Source organism: Morchella sextelata, assembly GCF_020137385.1.
Source record: "Morchella sextelata strain SCLS chromosome Unknown scls_5, whole genome shotgun sequence".
Lineage (NCBI taxonomy): Eukaryota > Fungi > Ascomycota > Pezizomycetes > Pezizales > Morchellaceae > Morchella > Morchella sextelata.
In genome coordinates, this window is record NW_025408620.1 from 749,025 (window position 1) to 766,535 (window position 17,511).

Here is a 17,511-nt window from a genome sequence, read left to right on the forward strand (position 1 = left end):
TCCAACTAAATCACATGACCTGTGAGCAGAGCAAAAAAGCTAATAATCGGCGTCACGTGAGTTAGTTGGAACTCGGCCTCGTGAGTAGATCGATAAGTGCCGAATTGATGCCTCGATTCTTCCGTGCTGGTTACACGAACCTGTGTCTAGGATGGCCTATAAATCACGTTGTACATACACTCATCGATCCACGCAAGGCGTGTGTTTCAAGCCTAATGCTCTGTATAATCTGCATACGCATTCTACTGGAAAGACTTATTCGATACCCTATATCGTTCTAAACTACCAAACCATAGACGAACCCGAACATTAGTTGCCACTATATAAATTCTATATTTAAACTTGTCAGGTCGAGATGGTTCATAAGATATCACTCGTCGCCAATCATTTCCGTGACCGAAATTTTAATCAGGATCCCCTGTTACATGTGCCAGGGGGTCCAGATCTCCGTTTATACAGACGAAACTATGTACATGTAATTAACCACCCGCACCTACTTGGATACCTGTACGCGCTATTTAAACCCCTCATTATTTAATAGAGCGTACTTATACAGTAATCGGAATTATCATTCACTACATGTAGTATCGCAAAACAGAAGGAAAAAATAGTTTTTTAGGATTTATTGTGACATAGCATAATCTATAACCACAGAGAATGATTCCAAAGATACTAAAAATGTATTATTTGCAGATCTCAACATACAACCCTAACCCCCTGAATAAGTGGGTGGGACCGGGAGCTAAGATCTAATTACCCGCTGTCAGGGCTTAAAAAATCGGAGGTGTAGGGTTAGGTTTTCGTTCTTTCACTAACAACTTATGTAATCCCATGCATGGCCTATCAACAAAGGAAGAACAAAGGCAGGCATAGCCGTGCGAGTACCAAACCAAGCTGTAAGTCTGTCAAAAGATACATGTAGGTATAACAAAATTATCTATACTATACATACTACACCAACGTTTACCTAAGCTCATCCGTTTTGACAATTGCACAGATGTCCAAGTGATCTTGACAAGAAAAGAATAAAGCAACCATTTTGAATTCCCAGCAATAATGATATGAGAAAAAACCTGCCAATCTAAACCAAACAGCTGGAGCAGAACCTTTTACGGTAAGTAGCAAACTACTAGTAAACACCCATCCCTTAAAAGCAAGCGCAGCTCGCATATCCCACCCAAATCCCTAAAAAAAAAAACATCTTCCCCGCCCAACGCACTAGATTTAATACCCCCCTATTGAAACAAAATGAAGAAACGAAAAAGATGTGCCGCTGCATAATCTGATAATGAGGCCCTTTCCCCAATGAAAGAAAGAAAAAGAGAATTAATTACTGGCAAAGAGGATTTGCTTTTTGTATGTAAGGGGGGAGAAGGGAGGGAAACGACACTCCTACTTGGCCAAACGGAAAAACAAGATGATAGTATGACTAAAGAAAACTGGGAATTGAAGGTGAGTAAATACACAGGAGAGGAGAAATAGGTAAGAAAAAAAAACAGTGATACTGAGATCAAACCAAGTCTAAAAGCCAACTTGCGTAACCCAAAAGAAAGTTAACAAACCAAAAGAGTAAACCTCTCAGATTAAATACCATAGGCTCCCACTGTTCATTCGACATCCATGTCCTCATCTTCGTCCGCGTCCGCATCATCTATCATCTCCTCATCTTCGTCCCCTGCGAAACTAGGCTCCCGTGTCTCGTCATAGATTGCACTCCCCCCACCTCCTCCAGGAGCGCTTTCATCACCACTCCCGCCTTGGTTGACGACTGCTAGTAACTTCGAAGTGATCTGTGAATGACGCCCATCGGTTCCAGTAGGATGGGAGAAAGTAGCTGGCGCCAATCCTTGCGCAGCACGCTGCCTATCCGACTGTTCCCATCTATCCAATCGTCTAGTCGTCCTACGGACAGCAGCAGCAAGAGAACTGGCTTCTTCCCCATAATCATCTTCCTCTTCTTCGACAGGGATTAATCCAGCTACAGAAGGAAGAACGGTTCCATTGGTAGAGCGTCTATGGTGAGAATCATGAGGAGTGTTGTGCTCAAGCTTAATTTTCTTTGGGGTCGGCTCAATTAAAACACCATCTTCCCCAAGTGTTCCAGGGATGCTAGCTGTGTTTCCGAATGGATTACCATCCTCAGCCATAACATCCGACTCTTTTCCCGAAACAACTGCCGGTGCCTCGTGGATACGTACAATCCGGACATCCCTCTCATCGTCACTCTTGTCAAACGGGTCCGGGAGATTCTTAATCCTCCTCCAGCACCTAACCATAGCGCCCTCCTTCAACCTTATCTTCATAGACTTCCTATCGAGACTTCTGAGTTTGCGATTAATCATGTATTCGGCCCTATCCTTTCTATTTTGTTGGACAGCGATTTGGTGACTTGTCAGCGGCCTTTGCTTGGGGCCTCTCTCTGAGCCCATCATCGGGCTTCCTTTGTCCCCTGACATTGACGGTTGAATCGATCTCGCGGCCATGAGGTGACCAGGGGTATCCGAAGAGGACAGTTGTTTACCGCCGGTCCGTAGAATGATCCTGGGAGTTCCTTTAATTTCGCCGTCAGCGTTCCGTTTTCCAGATCCTTTTGGCCGACCACCTTTGTTTTTCGGAGGTGGTTCTGAAGTAGGTGTGTCAGGTCCCTCATTAACAATGTGGGCGATTTTTGTAACTGTTGAAATACGGCGGCTGCTGAGGTTTTTACCATTGCCAGAAGGTGTCATCAAGTTCTGAGGAGAGACAGAACGTGTTTGATCGTGATTATTATCAGAATCGTACTCATACTGCTCATTCTGTGAATAGTGGCGGCTTTTGTTGGTGCGGGTAGAATTTCGAATGGAGCCTTTGGAAATTATGTTAGTTTTTGTGTAGGCAAGCGAAGAATGGACAACGAGGTGGGAGTTGCTGCGTGAAAAGTGGGAAAATATACGTTGTCCCTTTCTTTCACCGGGGGTAACCATATTAGAGGGGGGCGAACCTGCTGGTGATTGAGTATCGTCTTCTGGGGAAGGAGCGATATCTATAAAAGAACTTCAATTAGAACCTGTATGGGAGAGTTCCCTTATATAAAGAGAGCTGACTAAGGCAAACGCCTGTGTAAGAGGCGGTTACTTACGTTTTTTCCCTTTCTTTCCAGCGGATGGTGCAGGCGCATTCCCAATATCCTCAATCAACTCTATCTCGTGTGTCAGTCCTACGCACAAGTCCACCCATATTTTCGTTCATTCACGTTTCCGGCTCGTATAGGAACCTCCAACATGGAAAAGGCATGGGCAGGAATCACATACTCTTTCGCTCTTTTTGCATTCGCTCTCCAAACTCTATTTCCTGGGCCGCATCGACGTTCTCCATAGCGGCCTGATCTTCAGTTAAATGTTCAAACTGTGGGACCCTGCAAGGTATCCCGCCATCCTTTGCCTCTTGGCCTTTCCCATAGGGATTGTCTTCGGCTGATTTTATCGTAAAATCCCCCTCAAGATACCACCACATCAGCCATAGGAAAGCTCTTGCCCTACTCTTACTTGAAAGGGTACTCCTCATAATAAGATCGTAAAAGTCCCTAGACTCAGGAAAATGCAGCTCCGAAACCTTTGGTGCATATGTTGAAAGAAGAAAGACTAGATTTATTGGGTTTGTTCGGGGAACTTTCATTGCTTCTAGTTGCTCAAGAGTTAATGGTTCTTTACGATCCTCGCATGCGCCCTTAAGAATTGATTTCAACCGCGGAGCATCTTGAAGTTGTTTGTATGCGTGCGCGTCAGTATATGACTGTAGTGAGGGGATGGCATGGTAAGTTCGCAGTTGAGCCTTCATTTCGGGGAAAACTGCAGCAAAGGAACATATTAGCTGTATACTCTCTATTCACTGAGGCATGAGTCCATGGTAACAACTATCATGCCAATGATCTCTCGGCCGGACATCGGGATAATAACTCACAATTCAACGTTGTATTCATCCTTCCGACATTCACCAACAAACAAACCATGGCCATGTTCAACGCATTGGCCCTTTCACTCATGAGCTTATCCCTTAAGATCTTACTAGTTTTGCTGCTCCGGGCCATGGCATCAATGTACACATCCGCAAAAGTGCATTCTTTCCTTCCGTCATAGCTGTTCGTAAAGACCTGCTTCGAGTCTGTAAATATGGCCTCCAAGAACTCAAATTGGATATCTTTTCTCCAAAGCGGTACACCGTCGGGCTTCTTCAAGTGTTTAATCTTGCTCCCCGAGAAGAAGCTTGTCTGCTGTTTCCGCCCGAGTCCGCCGGTATGATTGCCGCTCCCACCTCTTTCACCACCTCCTGCCCCCCCAACTCCTCCAACTCCACTGCCGCCACCCCCGGCTCCCCCGGAGACGCTTGAAGACTGCGAAATATTTACACCGGCTCCACGAGAAGCTTCACGCCCGTTGCTGCTGCGACGTTCATCAGCATCAACCGAAGAAGGGCGAGTATCTGCTTGGACGTGACCTCCACGGTCTTTGTTGTCGCTCGAGTGGATGGAGCTTTGTGGTGGGAGTTTGTTCGAGGCTGACCTGTGGGGAATAATGCTCAAATCTCCAGCAGCAAGACCTCCCGTTGCCGATGCGACGGGCGACGATACCTCGGACGGCACTTCCGTCATTGTCGTGGATAATTTTTCTCGAGAAAGGGCGCGATGGGGTGGGATTTTGATTTTCGGAAAACGAGGATTTATCAGGGAGGAAAATGACGCGATAGAAGGCGTATATTTATGTAGCCGAAAGGAACGAGCGGATGTTTAGAACCAAGCTTGTTCTTTAGTGCGATTGATTGATTATTCACGGTATTTTATGAGCTTAAGGGGAAACGGAGAAAATTAATCTGATCTAGAGAGGGCAAAGCTTGCTGTACATATGTTGATTCCGGAGCTGTGTTGGCATCGCTTGGGGGAAGCAGACCTGATCAGAGATGGGTAGATAGGTGATTTAGGGGAAAGGGGAGGAGGGGGGAAGGGGAGGGGGTACTGGGGATGTGATATGAATCCTGCGAGAGGGTGAGGGCTGTCTGTCGTCAGTTATCTAGATGTTGAGGGGGTGATCGGAAGTTTGAGCGGAAGGGTCTTATTCTGTTGTGTCCGTGGCCTAAAGGAAAGGAATGGGCGTTTCGCTGTTGGCGTCTCAGCTAGGAGTCTATGGAGAGGATGCACGAAAAGAATAATATGTAATTTAAATCATCACGAGAGCTTGAACGAGCATCACCACCACCGAAGAAGAAACACCCATACGATGCCTAGGTATTACTCCTATCATCCTACTCAAGATCACAAAGAACCCTCAACCTCTCTTTGAGTCTGATAGTAAAAGCCTTGCGTGAATTGCCTACCTTGTCTGACCATTTATTTCCATGGCCCACTGGAAAATGTTATAGATACGCCCCGTGAATATCCAAACAAACCACTCGATAGGCCGCGATGTTTCTCGTCGCACTTTTTCCAAGGCTACCACAGAATGTATGTAGTAAAACGTAAAGTTACACCCATCAAGATCTTGCCAACACATTCCCACCCCTCCCTTCAGCCGGATTTCGCTTCGAAAGAATGATTCCCTGGTTAGGAAAAAAATTCGTTCCCTCCATTGTGCACACGCGCTGATTGGAGACGCTTTCTTTGTCACGAGATGGCACTGAACCGTTCGTTCTGTTTACTGATGTTTTTTTTTGTGTGAATTGACCCGTTGCTTGTCCATGCACCGCCGCACTTCATACTTTAAAGAGCCGCATAATTTGACCAGGAACAGATCACCCACGCTGCTTTTAGTTCCCTTCCTACCGGGTATATGTTGTTACCCTGAGTGATTTTACCTTACTCATTACTCATCCATTGTTTCTAGCTGTTCCTGGATCGATGTAGCTACGACGGTACTTGTATCCTAATCATACAGGAGTATAACGTTGTTTCTATTGAAACTATATACTATAAGTACATGTATACGGTTTGAAGCGCCAGTTGATCATTTCTACCATGGTCTTGTTCCTCCTAGACAAATTACCCCGTTTCGTTTCTGTGGGGGGGGTATGTGTACGTACATGTAGCTATATGTACATACATGTAGTTATAATTTCCCTTGTCTTATATATCTAGATACAGGGAGCTGGTAAGACCCCATGGTAGCACATGTAGTTTCTTGCAAAGTATACCATCTTTTATATAGGCTCTTCTTGTTTCTTTTCCGGAACATGGAAGGATTTGAAGGCGTTAAATGTAGAACGTTGAAGTTCTTTGACAGGAGACGAAGCTATATATATATCCAGCTGGCCAGCTCGTCACGGAAGAGATAAAGTTTAAGCTGTCGTGATCACTGGGGCTAATCAATTGCGAAACTACTTTTTGGACATTTTTTTTTCTGTTTCTATGATTCTGTATCTACCACCAAATACTGGGTTTGAACGGCTTTTTTTTTAAAAGGAAACTCCACGGCCCAAGAGAAAACAACTAATACATGTACATGTAGTTATAATGACAGATAACCCAGCCTAGTAATTACGTAAGTAATGGAATGAGCATGTGGATTATGTGAGGAATGGCTGTTGAGGTCGATCTAAATTATGAATCTTTGCTCACCACATCACTTTCACCCTCGGATTTGTTGTGATAGCATACGGAGCCAGCTACAGTTGGTATATATGTGCAGGAGACAGAGTTCCCATAACATGTGAGTGCCGAGTAAAACTTTGAGAAGCTGCATGATTGACGGTTCATACTTGCTTGATGCTGACACGTACTCGCACATGCATACATGTAAATACATGACATACAAAAAGGTGGATTTGGCGCTTTTTTATATGGTATACAATAGCAGTCGTGTTCGGAAACGTCATGAAATTCATCCGTCGTTAGTACAGCCAGCCTCCTGTGGCGTCGCAATAGTCCTCATATGTACTTATGTGTTATCTATTGTACATATCCCTATACCAGGTTCATCAGTTGACATTTTGCCGGATCTGGAGGAAATCTAGAATGCAGACAGGATCATGACATGAGCTCAGCTTAAGGTTAACACGGCACTTGTTGCATAAAGCTTAAGTAACGCCACGGAATACAACGACCATGGCATTCCAAAGTTGGCGGTCTTAGCCTAGATGTACGTCTATCATTACATACATGTATATATAGTCTCGTACCCACCCCCTACGAGTAGCCTGTTGCTCATCGCACTGCTCATCGCAGCTACTTCCAAAACTTCTGCCCCTGGTCGACCATTCCCCACCGATCACTATGTACCAAAACAATAGTCTAGGCGCTATGCTAGAGGGGCAGCTCATAGAGCTGTACACTAGGACTGGAACATCATCTCATCATTCGGCTGGCGTTGAGAAGAGGAATTATGGCAGGTTTTTAATATTCAACAATCTTAGAAACCAATACTAGATAATTTTCTTTGTTCTCGAGATGGTGTTCAAGGTTTTGGGCATGGTTATGGGTTCCTCGAGTACATCTGGTTGAGCGATTAATTAAACCCAGTGCTATCAGTTTGTAGCATGAGCTCTAACCATTCGTCCTCTCGAAAACTCGTTCCATTCCGCTGATGTTCCTTCGCCAAAAGATTAATCGACTCAACATTCCAAGTCCCTGCCCTAGCAGTGAACGGGCCTGGGTCTAGGCAAGCCTTTTTCTGCCGCTTTCCTCGACGGGTGATACATGTTTTAAAAACGGTTGGCTGAGAAATGAAGGTCTCGCGCCAAGTCCATCCACATACATATATCCTTCGGCCCGAAGGGTATTTCAACGACAAGAACACTATACTGATAATTGATATGGAGAATACCAATTCATGAATTGAGAGAACTCTCAACAGATGCTGCAATGTTATATTGTCATCATCACAAATGACGCTTTTGTCCGTACATACATCAAACACGATACGGGGTCAAGTATCGACACAGGTACTAGGTCAGTGCTTCAATGTCGATATGTATTTCAAGATCATATTTATTGTCTAAGTCACTAAATTTAAAGCTCATTGAGTAATGATAAAGCTATTCAGCAAACACTGTATGATACCCCAAGTGCTTGGGGAGATATCTACGCCGCCATCGAAGCCAGCACTACTTCGGCGCCCCGGCACTGCAAGTTTGACTGCAATTGAAAATCAAAATCGCGGAGAGTTTATTTATATAGCCTCTGCATACAATCTTTTTAAAAGAAGGATTTTAGTCAGTATTCCACAGCGACTACCAAGAAAACACCTTTAGGTATAAGATACCTATCCTATTCTTAGGCTCCTTTCTCATAATATTGTTCGTTAGACCGTTGTTAAAACTTGTTTCCCCGCTAGTATCACCCCGGTATTGTTACACAGAAGTTCTTTTTATGAGTGCACCCACTCTTCACCCTCGAACCTTCTACGAGTGATATATCATGAACCACTACATAACTCCATCCCTTTTTCAACGAGTTATTCTCTTAACATTTCAAACATATGAGCTTAGTGGAAAAATTTAAGGCCTCAGCCATCCAAAAAGGCGTTGGATACGCAGTAATGTAGCGGGCCCCCGCTAGATAGGATGGTAAATATGATATTCCAGAAACAGAATCGGGGATTGGTACTGGCTGATACAGTGGATAAACGAGATTATTTTTTACCTTGTGTAGTGGGGAAAGTAAGGAGATTGCATGTATGTGTCCTCCTGTCCGTCCTCCCTCACTTATACGACGCATCCCTCGGGTGATTGTGCAGGATGGACATGTGCCGCTTTGGGCCGTTGGCTATTGTATACCCGACGGTCGACTTAGACTTCATATGTAGTCAGCCCTTTTTTCGATTCCATGCACTCGTGGCTATCTAGGAAAAAGAGGGCGTCGGGACAAACCAATGACTCGCAACCACTATTCAACTCCATGGAATCTGTTGACGCGCGAGTGATAGTACATGATCTCCCGCATCTGCAGCTAGCACAACAATCGAACTTCCCAACTGCAAATCAGGCAATCAGAAGCCACGAAATATCCCCTACAACCAAAATATCAGAATCGCAACCGTTTATAAAGCCCTCAAGTTTGCTAGCTGACTGGCTGGCTAGGCACATAATAACTAAGCTTCATACCTTGTCACCAGCCATCGGGGATAGCGCTGATGAGAACACCGCATAATTGTTTTTCCAGCCGGGCGCAATAGGTATTGTGTTCAGGTTGCCCGTATTGGGAGGATCGTCGATTTCCGAGAACCTGGTTCGGAATTTTCTACAGTTTCAGGCAACCCACGATCAAATTAACTGCGCGCACAATTAATTACTAGAGTACCTTTACTCGCAAAAACTCTTGCACGCAACACGATAAAGTGATTCGAATCTGATCTCAATATTCGGATTGCAAATTATTAGATAAAATAGGTACTTCTCTATAGCCATGCCAGCCCAACATATCTTCTAACTGCTCCCCTGCGAGACACACACGTACGGATAAAAAAAAAAAAAAAAATTTAGAAAATCTGCCCAGAATTTCCCTTTCCTCTCGTGAAAATAGAAACCAGCCCACCGGTCCCCGAGTTATAAAAGCGTGCCCAAGACCCAGACCGGTAAAATGGAAATAGAGAGGGGGAAAAAAAACCATCATCGTACATGAAAGAAATCATGAAAACAAAACGCCGGGTAGATATTGATACAACCTTTCCTTCCCTTCTCTTGTATGTGTCGTGTCTCTTAACATCGTAGCCCCATGCATCTTGGTCCAGCATAGAGAACCCCATTTAAAAGCAAAAGCAAAGCAAAAAACAACAGAAAAACAGAAAACATGATAAATCAAGACAAAAACAAATCAACTCTCCCACCCATTTTTCTCGTTCAAAAAACAGTCAGCGCCTCTCATTTCCCCATGCCTAAAACTGCCAACGCTTTTTTGAATCTCAGCAGAACACACACACGAACACATTACTAGTAGATAAAGATAAACCCCACAACTAGGAAGAGAATAAAAATGAAATCGTGTAAATGAAACTCCCAGTTGACAGACCATCTATACCGTTTGTGTAGTGCATAACAAGCCCCATGCTAACCCACGTAATGTAAATGCCCTGCCGATACAAGGAGGCCTGAAGAAACAAGAAATTCAAGAAAAATACACATGGCCCGGAAATCGATCAAACAAAGACAGCCATGTAAAAGATGAGAGAACTAATGATAAAATAGAAAAAAAGAAAAAAAAGCAAAACCTTTTATGAAATTCGAGAAATATTGCGCCATGTTTTTAACCCTTTCCGTTTCTCCCTTCCTTTTTATGCAAGAAGATGAACAAACCTCACTTTTTTTTTTTCGCGATCTAGGAAGAAAAAAAAGGCCCAAACATACGCAACGCCGTGATGAGATGCTTACCACCAAGAGTTCCCTCCGCTGGGGTTTCCGTATCCTCCTCCACCGCCGCCACCGCCGTATCCGCCGGAACTGTAACCACCACCGCCACCACCACTAGCACCTCCGCCATTAGAGTATCCTATGAAAATCGAGTTAGTATTGCTAATGTACCTCGACCGATGGAAAGGGTAACAAACCGCCTCCGTACCCTCCGCTAGGAGGGCCACCAGAACCACCAAAACCTCCACCAGAACCACCACCGCCGTATTTCCTGAAATCGCGGGTAGCACCACCACCCCTTCCCCTGCCACCACCGGAAGACCTTCCACCGCCGCCACGTCCACCACCACTGAATCCGCTTTCTCGAGCGATGGTCTCTAAAAATGAAGGGACCTCTTGGTTGGCCTCCTTTAGGAGCTCGATAAGGTCCCTTACAACACCACGGTTGCCACGGTTGAAGAACGCGGTGGAAATACCGGTGTTACCGGCACGACCAGTACGACCAATGCGGTGGACATAATCGTCGATATCGGTGGGGAGATCATAGTTAACAACGTGGGTGACATTGGGAATATCGAGACCTCTGGCGGCAACGGCAGTGGCAACCAGTACTGGGCAGCGACCAGTTCGGAACATCTCCAGAGCACGCTCACGTTCGCGTTGAGTGCGGTCTCCGTGAATGGAAGTTGCCGGGAAATTCTGGTTAAGTAGGAAATCGCTCAAAGAATCGGCCATACGCTTAGTCTCTACAAAAATAAGGGTGAGGCCACCGCTGTGGGTGTGAAGAATGTCCAAAAGAACAGAACGCTTGTCCTGGTCTTCAACATACTCAACCTTTTGGGTGATATTTTCGGAGGTTGAACCGACACGACCGACCGAAAGGAAGATGTAATCCTTCAAGAAATCTCTGGCAAGCATCTGGATATCCCTTGGGAAAGTGGCAGAAAACATGAGAGTTTGGCGAGCATCTGTCTTAGGCATGTCCTCGCCCTCAACGATACGACGAATTTGGGGTTCGAAACCCATATCCAACATACGATCAGCCTCGTCAAGCACGAGATATTTAATATTGGCGAGCGAGATACGTCCACGTTCAATCAAGTCAACAAGACGGCCAGGGGTTGCGACAAGGAGATCACAGCCGCGCTCAATCAATCGTAATTGGGAGACGATGTCGGCACCACCATAGACGACACAGGGTCTAACCCATGAACGGTAGGCAAACTTGCGGGATTCTTCGTAGATTTGAGAGACAAGCTCGCGGGTCGGCGCTAAGATAAGCGCTGTGGGGTAGGCTTTACGCTGGCGTCCATAACCACCACCGTAGGCAGCGGCGTTGGCCGGGGGAGCCGACGGACCTTGCAAAAAGGATTGCGAAAGGATAGGGAACAAGAAACCACCAGTCTTTCCAGAACCTATGAACAGTCAGCACATAAGCTCTCCAGTACTATCAGATATAGCATGAGGAACTTACCAGTTTGAGCACAAGCCATTAAATCTCTACCACCCATGACAATAGGAATTGAATACTTCTGCACAGGAGTAGGGTTCTTGTAGTGCGCCAAATCAATATTGCCTAAGAGGTGGGTATCTAGCGGGGGACTTGTAAATGTAGTAACCGGCTCGGGAACATCGTGACCAGATGCTTCTACAGGAATGTCATCGTACTTTTCGAAATTGATCCCAATATTCTGTTTGGTCGGGTCGTTGGGTACACCGAACAGTTCCCGTTCTAAACGTTGGTTTGCAGGGCCAGGAATGTGTTTTCCATCGACCCAGCGCCCGTCTCCGGAGCCACCGCTCCTTCCGGTCGGGGCACCATATCCATTCGGGTCGAAAGAACGTTGAGGACGAGGCGGGGGAACATCCCATCCGCTACCACCAGTAGAAGCGGCGGCACTGGGAGTGAAAGTGGGTGCGTTGGCCCAGCCATTAGCTTGAGGAGCTCGAGCAGCAGGGGAACTATTAGAGTAATCAGCATAATCCACATATATAATTTCGTACTATATTTTTGGCAAAGCAAATTCGAGATTGAATAATAACGGATAACATCACAATGATTAACGAATCGAGAGCAAGAAACCCGTTTTTTTAAGAGGGCAAATTACAACACTGTAATTCTGTATGTTTGTCTCATTACAAGAGAAATCTCGATGAGACAAAATACAATGCCCAAGAGTGGCAAACAAAAAATATCGAATAAGAAATGTAAAAACATACTCAGCACTCCATCTTGATCCCTGGACACCATTAGCAGCGCCGTTTTGCACTGCAGGAGGCCCAGAAGGGGGAGCAGCAGCTGGTGCTCTATGAGCGTTCCTCATGTGTGGAGGAATATAGGCGGCCCTCTTCTGTTCGCCACTTCCAGAGGAATGGTTAGAGGCCCCCGAAGAAGGTGCGGCTTCAGCGTGAACAGATTCGTTCATGCCTAAACCTTGCATGCGTTGATTAAGATCAGCTGCCATAATTACGGGAGTAATGATTTGGCACGTATTTGATGTAAAACTTGGGTTTTATCGTGTTTCCGTGTTTGTTCTGAGATGGTAGCAAAGATCAGGAGAAAAGACGGCTCCAGACTCCTGTGTATGTCGGGGAAAGAAAAAGATGGATCTTTTATCTGTCCTTCCGTCCAAATAGATGATTCGTAACGTCTTAAAAGAAGGAACGATGGAACAAAAAGAGAAACAGAACTCGAGATGAAAAAGAAGGACCGCTTGGTGAATTATCCTGCTCTTTTGACAGATGAACTGAAAAGGGAAGGGGAAAGAGAAGTAGTAGTGTTTTTTTTTTCTTCCTTAGAGGAATGGGGGGAGGAGGGGAGATGTTGAGAGTGTAGGAGAGAGGAGAGGGAAGAGGAAGGGAGGACGATTACTTCAGGCAAGCGAAGAAAAGGGTGGGCGAGGACAAGAAAAAAAACTATTATGACCGCGAAACGGCAAACGAGCTGACTAACGGAGCCTCAACGAAGGCAAAAATTGGACGAAAATTTGCGGATTCCTGCTTCGTGAACAACTGGCCAACCACCACATGGCCAGCGGCAAAAAAAAGCAACCACGATTTGGATGAGGATGTGGCTGCTGTAGTTCGACGGGGTACTTCGGGGGGCGGGAGTCAACTCGTCAGCAATGCCTGAGCCAGCAACACATGCTGTAGAGTACAGTAGGTACATACGGCCACGCATACGTATGTAGTAAATGGAATACTCTACTTGGATATATCATACATGTAGCTGTTGGATTCCTTAAGAGTTTATGGTTTCTACCAGAGGGACTCAGGCTTCTAGGAATACATGTAAATGTAGGTACATGTAATCCTAGGTAAAGTACCTACATGTAGCCAGATGAATGCCCAGTTGGGAATTTCGATAATACATGTAGATGCAAATAGTAATTCATGTAAAGTACATGTATGTTCCGCCGTTCTTCTGGAAAGTCTTTTGAGACACACACAACTGGCAGCTTGTGTTGAATAAATCCTTTTTTATCGAAGAGTTTATCTTGGTCTATCTATCGTTCCCCCACTTTCCCCTCTCACTCGATCACTTTGGATTAATCGAAATAGGTACCGTAGTCCTTGTCATTGGCCCCTTCTCGATCAGATTAGATGTTGTATTACCTAGATACCTACTCGAGCAAGTCCATAGGGAAACAAGCCAGGCGCGCATCCGAAACTTAGCGCGCTGCAACGGCAGTGCGGGCAGGTGGAGGAGGCTCGTCGCCCCTCCTCTTCCTCTCCAGGTTTTTCCTGCTTAATTTTCCTATTCCGTTGGTGCTCTTCCTTTCTCCATCATCCTTTACTAGACAGCTAGTCTCTGCTCTTCTCCTCTCTCCGCCTCGTTCTCCAAGTCTCAGCCATGTTGTCCACCCGAACCCTCTCCAAAGTGTGTCTTTCCTTCCCTTCATTCCTTTCTTCCTGCACGGACCGCCGTTATCACGTGCGCGCTCTTATGCAGGCTTGACGTATCTTTTCTTCTCTCTCTACATACGTGTAAATTTTTACATCCAGGAACTGACCCCTTCTCAACTTCGAATTATCTCCAGTCTCTCTTCCGTGCAGCAAACGCTGTCCACACCAAGAATGCCGTATCACCCGTCACCAGATGTACGCTCTTTACTCCTGTAGCTGGCAATGTCTGGCATCTCGGAAGAATGGGACCTGCATGATGCTGATGCACCATCTGGAATATAGCTATGGCTACTGTAGCCTCAGACCTGGTTAAGCCCACCAAGTACGGCGGAAAATTCACAGTCACCTTGATTCCTGGTGCGTGTCTTTGCTCGCTTTATGTTACATGGTTGCATGCTGTGGCACCTTGCTGAGGGAGTATTTTCTAGGTGATGGTATCGGTGCCGAAGTAACGGACGCCGTCAAGACTATCTTCAAGCATGAGAACGTCCCAGTCGAGTGGGATCAAGTAGACGTCACTGGTGTTGTCACTGGAAACATGCACTCTGAGCATCTTTACCGCCAGTCGGTTGCCTCTTTGAAGAGAAACAAAGTTGGTCTTAAGGGTACAGAACTCATTTCTTTAGATTCTTCGTACCGCGATCTGTTTCCAAGGGCATTTTTATGACGAATAAGAGCCATAGCGCTCGAACTAATAACCCAGCTCTTCGAATGACTTCGCCAATTTACAACGCTTAGTGGTCTTAATGAGAGGAAAACTAACCTGAAACGAATACCCTTCGAACGAGTGCTTTCTTGTGTTTTTGATTACCGAATTTGGTTTGGAAAAATGTTCCTAACTTGTTTTGTAAAATATTTAGGTATTCTGTACACCCCCGTCGAGCGCTCTGGCCATCAGTCCTTCAACGTTGCCCTCCGTCAGGAGCTTGACATCTATGCCTCAGTTGTTTTGATTAAAAACATGCCTGGATACATTACTCGTCATTCCAACGTCGACATGTGTATCATCCGTGAGAACACTGAGGGTGAATACTCCGGCCTGGAGCATCAATCTGTTCCTGGCGTCGTCGAGTCTCTTAAAATCGTCACTAGGATGAAGTCGGAGCGTATTAGCAAGTTTGCATTTTCCTTCGCAACTGCGAACCAAAGGAAGAAGGTCACTGTTATTCACAAGGCGAACATCATGAAGCTTGCCGACGGTCTTTTCAGAAATACCTTCCTGGAAGTTGCCAAGGATTACCCCCAGCTTGAGGTCAATGATATGATTGTCGACAACGCCTCCATGCAAGCTGTCTCTAGACCTCAACAGTTTGATGTCCTTGTCATGCCAAACTTGTACGGATCCATTCTCTCCAACATCGGTGCCGCATTGGTTGGTGGTCCCGGTATTGTTCCGGGATGCAACATGGGTAGGGAATATGCTGTTTTTGAGCCTGGCTGCAGACACGTTGGTCTGGATATCAAAGGGCAGGATCAGGCAAACCCAACAGCGCTGATTCTGTCGGCAACTATGATGCTGAGACATTTGGGACTTGATGACCACGCTACCAGAATCTCAGAGGCTGTTTACAGCGTTGTTGCTGAAGGGTAAGAAATCCTTATTGTATCCTGGAATTTGGGAACACTATGCTGAATTATTCTACAGAAAGGTTCGAACCAGAGATATGGGCGGCGACAGCAAGACTCACGAGTTCACCAATGCTGTGTTGCACAAGATGGAACAAATTTAAGTGGCTCGGTAGAAAGGGAGGACTATAATGCTGTGCACACATTAGATTAGAGGTTCGCGGAGGGGGTTTGAATACCATTGCAATCTTTTCTTTGGTCTTCTCCTTTTTATATAACTAACGAGGGGTTTGTTTTTCTTTTTGACTAAATACATTTCAATTCGACGCCAAAACGCCTTCAAACTGACAAACTGGTTTCCATCTACCACAAATTTATTTGTCGTAATATTCTCATATCTCATGATGGAAAAAGGAAGAAAGGACGAAAGAGAAAAAAAATAGTGATAAATGTGCTGTACCTCTAGAACGCAACTCGCCTCTTCCTCCCGGTATATTTAGAGTCTGCCTTCACTGATTTACCCTTATTCCTATTCTGTTCTTTTTTCCGAAGGATCCACGATTTTGAACCTTTTAATTCCTTGCCTTTCCCACTCTTCCCTCCCTTTCTCCGCTCATCAATAACATCAACACCCTCCAGGCCCTTTACAACTTCGGTGACGTCACGTCCTGCGACAGCATCGCCGACAACCTCATCACGTCCTGCGCCGACTGTCAAAACAAGATACAGCTTCTTGTTCTTTGTGTCTGGATCATCTTCAAGCAGACCAGCGCCAAAGCCAGATCTGATTGCTGCCGAAGTAATCATGGTTCTCTGTGTCTCGTTCTTTGGGTAAAACTGTAGCACAGCCTTTCCCCCTCTTTTCAACGAGCTGTATAGGCCGTCGAAAAACCTTGAAAGCCTCCCACTCGCAGAGACGTCCGAACTGTCGGCGTTGCATAGCCACTGGATCGCAGAGATCGAGATCGCTGCATCAAATGTTCCCGGCCGGAAGGGGACTCCCTGCCCCATGTCTGCAAGTAGGAGGTCGCCCTCCGTGTCACGATCGAGTGCTATCGCGAGCATAGACGCAGAGATGTCCATCCCGACCCAGATGTGGCCGGAGCTTGTGAGGTGCTCGCCGGAGAGGCCGGAGCCACAGCCGATATCGAGGATCATGGAGGGCGAGTTTAGGGCGAGAAGCTGCAGTGCACGCTGGGTCATGGAGGACTGGATGGACTGGATTCGGGAGGAGGTTGTGTATTTGTGCGATTCGACGTCATTGTAGAATAGGTCTGGGGGACTGTGCTCGATATGTTAGGAGGTTTCCTTTTTTTTAACATAGGTGACAAATGTAAGAGTTATGGAACTCACAGGGTATCTTCGGGGCGAGACATTGTGAATAGCTGCTTTCTTGCAGATGGGAATAAGGTGAAGAATGGTAGATTGATGGTGGTATCGCCAATATGTAGGGTACAATTTCTCGACTAGTGGTTGAGGCTCTGCCGAAATTTTTCATGTGCTACGAGCAGCAGTGGGGCAGGAGCTAACCCAAGCTCGGTGTAACCACGTGACATACAACTAGTCGGCGAGTGATACTTCATGATTCACACTTTCCCTCTTTATTCCGTATCACACATCCACTCCAGTTTTCTTGATTAAGTTCCAATTAAAATTTAAGTGAGGCTTCGAAGAGGATTCATAATCCCAATAGAAATAACTCTAACAACATTCTATCGTAGCTTTTGAAGG

At 45.7% G+C, this 17,511-nt stretch overlaps 4 protein-coding genes across 4 annotated transcripts; 1 reads left to right on the top strand and 3 right to left on the bottom strand.

The window, feature by feature from the left end:
• Positions 1-1,607: 1,607 nt before the first annotated feature.
• Positions 1,608-4,627, bottom strand: H6S33_010714 (uncharacterized protein; the record flags this gene model as incomplete). The annotated part of the gene is made up of 6 exons (XM_044842063.1): positions 1,608-2,551; positions 2,603-2,845; positions 2,933-3,022; positions 3,119-3,178; positions 3,291-3,827; positions 3,940-4,627. The coding sequence occupies 6 exons, from the start codon at positions 4,625-4,627 to the stop codon at positions 1,608-1,610; spliced, it is 2,562 nt and encodes an 853-aa protein (XP_044696644.1).
• Positions 4,628-10,325: 5,698 nt separating this feature from the next.
• On the bottom strand, positions 10,326-12,773 carry H6S33_010715 (uncharacterized protein; the record flags this gene model as incomplete). The annotated part of the gene is made up of 4 exons (XM_044842064.1): positions 10,326-10,447; positions 10,506-11,723; positions 11,783-12,270; positions 12,529-12,773. The coding sequence occupies 4 exons, from the start codon at positions 12,771-12,773 to the stop codon at positions 10,326-10,328; spliced, it is 2,073 nt and encodes a 690-aa protein (XP_044696645.1).
• A 1,725-nt stretch (positions 12,774-14,498) lies between these two features.
• H6S33_010716 (uncharacterized protein) lies at positions 14,499-15,944 on the top strand (the record flags this gene model as incomplete). Its single annotated transcript, XM_044842065.1, has 4 exons — positions 14,499-14,571; positions 14,643-14,819; positions 15,075-15,801; positions 15,860-15,944. The coding sequence occupies 4 exons, from the start codon at positions 14,499-14,501 to the stop codon at positions 15,942-15,944; spliced, it is 1,062 nt and encodes a 353-aa protein (XP_044696646.1).
• A 298-nt stretch (positions 15,945-16,242) lies between these two features.
• On the bottom strand, positions 16,243-17,156 carry H6S33_010717 (uncharacterized protein; the record flags this gene model as incomplete). The annotated part of the gene is made up of 2 exons (XM_044842066.1): positions 16,243-17,062; positions 17,134-17,156. 2 exons carry the CDS (start codon positions 17,154-17,156, stop codon positions 16,243-16,245), a joined length of 843 nt encoding a protein of 280 aa, XP_044696647.1.
• Between the last annotated feature and the right edge of the window lie 355 nt (positions 17,157-17,511).